The sequence below is a fragment of the Neophocaena asiaeorientalis genome, unplaced genomic scaffold (assembly GCF_003031525.2).
Source record: "Neophocaena asiaeorientalis asiaeorientalis breed wild unplaced genomic scaffold, Neophocaena_asiaeorientalis_V1.1 scaffold345, whole genome shotgun sequence".
Taxonomy (NCBI): domain Eukaryota; kingdom Metazoa; phylum Chordata; class Mammalia; order Artiodactyla; family Phocoenidae; genus Neophocaena; species Neophocaena asiaeorientalis.
In genome coordinates, this window is record NW_020175181.1 from 2,797,227 (window position 1) to 2,803,226 (window position 6,000).

Here is a 6,000-nt window from a genome sequence, read left to right on the forward strand (position 1 = left end):
TGAGGGGCACGCCCCGAGCCATCTGCTCACCCTTCTCAGTGTATTACCCCTCTCCCTTGTGGGTGTGAATGCAGGCAGACCCAGAGCTGAAGGTATCGCCACCTCCCTTTGCCCCGCGATGTCGCCGTATCACGGAAGAATGACGTGTTGACCGAAAACGGCACGCTTTTCACAAAGCCGTGCTTCAGGGCTAGATGGAAAGGGTATGGGCCAGAGTCGCTCAGACCTCGGTGCCACTCCCCACCTGGACTCTCGTGGAGACTTGGTTTCCGAAGCACACCCCAGGGGTACCGGAGGGCAGAGTGTTGGACTGGGCATCAGGTGCCGTTCCCCGCTTGGGCCCTGAGGGATAGGCTCAGGACATGGCCCTGGGGGCTCCCCGTTCTCAATACATCAGGACCTGGACAGATGGTCTGGCATCAAGGTCTTCCACCTCTTCCTCTTGGGGGTGTTGCATTGAACTAAATTCAACAGGGAAGGATGTGCTGAGCATCTCCTGTGTGTCAGGCAGAGCACGTGTGTGGAGGTGAGGAATGACAGCAAGTCTCCAGATGGCACAGGGGTTGCCTATCAGGGGCCCCCAAAGGCTTTCTCCATATGCTAATGGAAGCTGGGGCTTGGCGGTCCTGAAACAGCAGGTGTCTTTGTTTTTAGTCAGCACAGGCAGCCTGGTAATTGTGGTTCCTTGGTGCTGATCTGAGGCTCTGATTGGCTTTCCCGTCTCTGATTAGTTCAGAGCAAAAGTTAGAAAATCAGATGAATCTCTTCTGTAAGAGATGCAGTGTGCTAAAGAAATAGTTCAGAGCCCAGAATTTCTGAGTGGTAGGAGTCTTTTCAGACCCCATGGCCACCCAGACTGGTCCTGACCCACCTCGGCACCCCCTCTTGGCTGCTCCCTGTGCATTCCAGGCCCATGGGCCCGGCCACGAGCAATGGTCAGAGGCTTGGCTAGGTGTGGCCTAGTGCTCTGCAGGCAAGTACAGGGGCTGGGTGGGCCTCCTGCTGCCGGGGAATATGTAAGTCCTCTCATCGAGGGGCATATGGAAGACCCACTAAGTGCTGCTGAGTCTGTTCTAGGCTCTGGGCATTCAGCAGTGAACAAAACAGGCAAGGGTACGAACCACTTAGTCATCTGTCTTCTTAAAAACCCGAGAAGCAGGCAGAATGGACACCTTCCTACCCCCATTTTATGGATGAGGAAACTGAGTTTCAGAGAGAACAGTCCTGGAACTAGCACATGGACAAGCCGGGCTCATACCCATTTTGCTTTGCTTTAAGCCCCGTGCCTTTCCACGACCTTGCGTGGCCTCCAAATGTGTTGTAAATGCCGAGTTACCCGGTTGGCACGATCAAGACGGCGCCCTTTTAGCCGTGGTGTAACCTGACCAAAAGCACCACCTCAGCTGAAATTCACTATACTTGGGTAGATTCAGTTGGAACTTTCACCAACGTTAAGCTGCATTGGTAATATTTTCTCTCTGTGTGATCCAAGTGATTGTTTCTTAAATGGGGGTGTCTGTGGGGTCTCAGAAGGCAGCCCAGCACCAGCAGGCCTGGCTTACCATGGGGCATGTGGCCCTGGGCCCCCCTCCAGTCCAGGCCCACAGAGCTGTCATGGAGGCCTCCCCGCCACTTGGCTGTCCCCCACCTCGGCCTTTCTGCCCTCACAGTTTCTCTGCCATGTTTTCCTGAAAAGAGCCTCTCAAGGGTCTCTGGTCCTGGGGCAGCCTTTCTCTCACCACCCTGGACCCTCACCTCCTGTCCGCAGCCGGCACTAGGCTCCCTGTCCTTGGCTTCTTTTCCAGACCTTTCTCGGCTGGGTTCCTTAAACTGTCTCTCCAGCCCCTCTCCGGCCCCTCGGTCCTCATTGCCGTGTCATTCTGCACAGCTTCCCTCTGAGGCTGACCATTTCCACCCCTAACCAAATCTCTCTGCGCTTGACTCCTTTGCATCTGTCGACTTTGCCTCTTGGGTTGGCAACTCCCTTTTTTCTTGTACCCACAATACACCGGCGTCCCCTTTCTGCTCCTCTGAACACTCTCTCCACCTCCCGCAAGTTGACTGGAGTCTCCCCTCAGTGCTAAGGCCTGGGGCCTCTGTCATCTTCCACCCATATGTCCTCGGAGGGCTCCCGGACTCTCAGCTGCAATGCTAAATCTCCTTCCCGGGCAGGTCTGTCCCAGATGTGCCTTGAATGGATGGATGGACAGAGCGGGCCAGTGCCACTCTTCCCATCGGTCTCATGTCTGTGACGGGTCGCAGTAGGTTTCCATCTGCATGTCCCACCGTCACCTGAAAATTAATGTGGCAAACCACAAGCTATTTTGAAATCACAAAAAATGAAAGTTGAGTGGGACATTGAGGGCCACCTCGATTCAATCCCCTGGGAATCTGTGCCCCTCCCCTTTTCTGTGGCACCAGCGTGGCTCTGGGCTGGCGCCCTCCCCTGGGAGGACTGTGAAGATGTCTGCGGCTGCCGACGTCGTGCAGGGCACGAACGGCAGGCGGCCTGAGGGGCCTCTGCTGGGTCAGGGTCCCTTTCTCGCTCCTTCCCCAGCACAGCTTTCGCTCATGATTAGTCATGCTGGAGCCGGCTGAGTCAGAAGCAGCTTGTGGGTGGTTTGTGGCCAGGCTGGAGCAGTGAGGCAGGAGGACTTTCTAGGTTTATGTGTCTGCCCCACAAGACAAGCATTGCAGGGCTCGGCCCTGGCATGTGCCAGGTGAAGGGTGGTAACAAAACCAAACTCTGGTCCAAAATTCAGCGAAGGACGGGCATCACGGTGAACCAAGACACGGTCCCTGAGATGCTCCCGCGGGGTGACAGGCACATGCAGTGCCTACGCGATGTGGCAGCTGCTTCAGGGCAGGTGTATGTACAGGGGCTGTAATGCCCTCCGTGGTCTGTGGTACGCCTCCTTCCAAGGGTTGCGTGTACTTCCAGTAGACATCGCTACATGTCATGCTTCTCTTCCTGTGATTTTATTCTCTTCAATAAAGGTGATTCATTAAAGACAGCATTAATCATTTTGGTACTTGTTTTAGATTTTTTTTCATATAAATAAACTCATATCCAGAAACAAATTCTTTGTCAGAGCATGTGTTATGATTCTGTGGTTCAGAGGACGTGTCCACCCAAGGGAGAGCTGCGTTCTGCTGGGGCAGCGGGGCGGCTCTGAAGTCCCCTGAGGATGAAGTTGACGCGGCCCTCAGGGGTGGCCCAGCTCTGCCAGTCAGAAAGCGGGTGAAGACCATCCCTGCCAGGGGGACCAGCGCGGCACAACCCTGGGAGTGTGGCTGCCCTGCGGGTGGGACGCTGGGGAGGGCGCTGGGGTCCAGCCCTGGCTTTACAGGCTGTGTCTGTGCCCACAGGAGGGAGAGGAGCAGGACGAGGCTCGCGGCAAGGAGGAGCGGCAGGAGCCCAGCACAACTGCCCGGAAGGTGGGGCGGCCTGGGAGGAAGCGCAAGCACCCTCCGGTGAGTGAGGTGGCGTACCCCCAGCCCAGGTGCGCGCGCAGGCGCACGCACGCGTACGCACACACGCTAACAGCACGCACGCACGCACGCGCCTGCGCACACTGTAAACGGCCGTGATGTGTCCTGCAGGGACCTGGGCACGCCAAGACGGGGCATGGAGTGTACCCCTCCAGCTGTAGAGCCCAATTCCATTCCCCATTCACTGGATCCCCAAAACCACCCCCAAACTTTCCTATTTTCTGCATCGAACTGGAGGCCCCTAGAGGCCAGGGGACTTGCGCTGTGGGTCTTGTGGGACTTGAACCAGGCGCCTGACTCTCAGCTTCTTTCTGGAAGGGCAGCAAGAGATGGGACTTGTTTTTCCCTAGCCTGCCTGCATGGGCCCCTCCCTCCCCATCCAGACACCCACCTTGGGCCTCAGCCCCACCTGGAGAACTTGGAGGGAGGGAACTGAGGTCTGGAAGTCCGATCGAAGTGAGTAGGGAAGAGACGCAGGCTGTGAAGAGAGGAGGAGGGCTGGGCGCTGTGGAAGTCCAGTGGAAGTGTAGACCCCGGGCTTCCGGGTGCCATTGCCTCTGAATCGGGGTGGGGGGGACTCTGGGGTTGCCCAAGATGAGGCGTGCTCCGGAGGGCAAGGCCCGTGGGCGGCAGGAACGTGCCTTCCTTATGCCTTAAACTCAGAGGCAGAACAATAGTTATCTGCCAGCTGCAGCCACAGCTGGTTCCTTTCTTTTCGTCCCTTCCAGCTGAGAACGGGGAACTTGGAGCAAGAAGGTAAAAGGAGCCAGGAGCCCCGCATTTGTAACTCAGCCGTTCAAGGAAATGTTCTCAGCGGGGCAGGATTTTCCTCCTCGGGGCAGAGAGCAGGGTGAACGTGGCTGCAGTGAAAGGGGCAGCGGAGGGAGGGAGGGCGGGCTGCACCAGCTGGAGGCGAGGGGGCTTCTTGGAGTCGGGAGCTCTGGGAATCTGCAGGGCACTGAAGTGCACCACTGCCACTTCTGCTTGGAGATTTGGAGGGGAGGGGGGAAGAAGCTAAGTCATTTAACTGGTAAGTAATTTTAAACACTTTAATATTAAAGCAGACATGGATATTTTATGGCCTGGAATGAAAAATTCACATGCAGTTGAAAGATAAAACGGGACTTCAAAGGAATTTTCAGCTTGCAGCAGACTCCAGGCTGCGCTCCCAGATTCCCGGGGGTCCCTCCACTCTCCTCCCCACCCTCACAGGGCACCTGGCGGGAGAAGGTGGAGGGGCACAGTGCAGGCTGAGTCAGAGCCCACCTGTCATTCCGAATCTGAGCTGCACGTGCGCTCGAGATCTGCAGCGCAAACTCCGCCTTTCCCTGGCTCGGGTGCTGGGGATGGGAGCCACCACCTGTAGCAAATGGGACCTGGCAGCCCTTTGACTCACATTTGTGAGTCCCTGGAACCAAAGGGAGGGAACATCACTGAGAGGTGGGGTGGGGCCCCAGGATCAGAGGGTGCAGGGAAATCAGGGGTAAGTGTGGAAGTGCGTCCAGAGATGGACGATGAGAGGGAAGAGGGGCACGGCCCGGTGGGTCATACACCCCTGGCCTGGAACAGTGCCCAGCATGGAAGGAAAAGCACTGTCTTTAAAATCCAACAGACCTGGGTTTAAATCCCAGCTCCGCCACAGACCACCTGTGTGACATTGAACAAGTCACTGCCCGAACCTTGGGTTCCCGTTCTGAAAAACAGAGATGATAAAAATGCATTCCTCCTAGACCCCTGTGAGAATTAAATGGGTTAAAACACCAAAGAGCCAGTGGTCAGCAAAGGTCGGTCCTGCCCTTACCCGAAACAGAAGCAGCAGCCCTGGATTTACTGCTTCCCAGCTGTGTGACCTTAGCAAGTTACTGAACCTCTCTGAACTTTTGCTTCCTCATTGGTAAAATACGGCTACCGGTAATACCTGCCCTGTCCACCTCCAGGGGTGCTGTGCAAACAGCAAAGTGGGCTCCAAATGCACAGGGCCAGCAGCGTCATAAACCGGCATCCCCACCCCCGGAGGGGCCAGTGGGCCAGGGGTCTGCAAGGCCTTTCGGGTGGGAGCCTGGCATCGGCCTCTCAGCAGCTCCAGTGGGCAGCGGTGCGCATCCCATGCAGGTCAGTGTGGATGTGGTCCAGTCCTAAGTGAGGCCCTGGGAAGGGAGAGAGTGCGTGGGGAGGCATGGGGCTGAGGCAGCTGTCGTGAAAGGGACGCCTTGCACGTAGAGGGGAACAGAGAACAGCCCGCAGATCTTCCCCGGCAGCAGGCCCGTGGACCCCAAGGGAGCCCACGTGGGGGAAGTTCGTGCTGCAGCTCGGGGCCAGCCCACGGTCTCCTGGGCCTCGGGCCACCTGGTTCACTTGTGGAGCAGGTGCTGGCCCAGGCCTCCACCCCTCCCCAGCCGAGGAGCACAGCAGGGAGGGCTTCAGGGGACCTGGCGCAGCTGTGGCCCTGGGAACAGATTGACCAGGGAGCTTTAAAGCAGCTGAGTGTGTGTCATCGAGCTAAGCCTG

General features: G+C 57.2%; 1 protein-coding gene across 3 annotated transcripts in view; it reads left to right on the forward strand.

The window, feature by feature from the left end:
* The window catches only part of DNMT3A (DNA methyltransferase 3 alpha), a 103,186-nt gene that overhangs the window by 35,418 nt on the left and 61,768 nt on the right, over positions 1 to 6,000 (forward strand). For all 3 annotated transcript variants that reach the window (XR_003005854.1, XM_024764414.1, XM_024764415.1), the window contains exon 3: positions 3,370 to 3,474. Coding sequence is in view for 2 of the 3 variants with exons in the window: in XM_024764414.1 (XP_024620182.1) it covers positions 3,370 to 3,474 (105 nt within the window). In the remaining variant the exon portion in view is untranslated. The remainder of the gene's footprint in view (positions 1 to 3,369; positions 3,475 to 6,000) is intronic.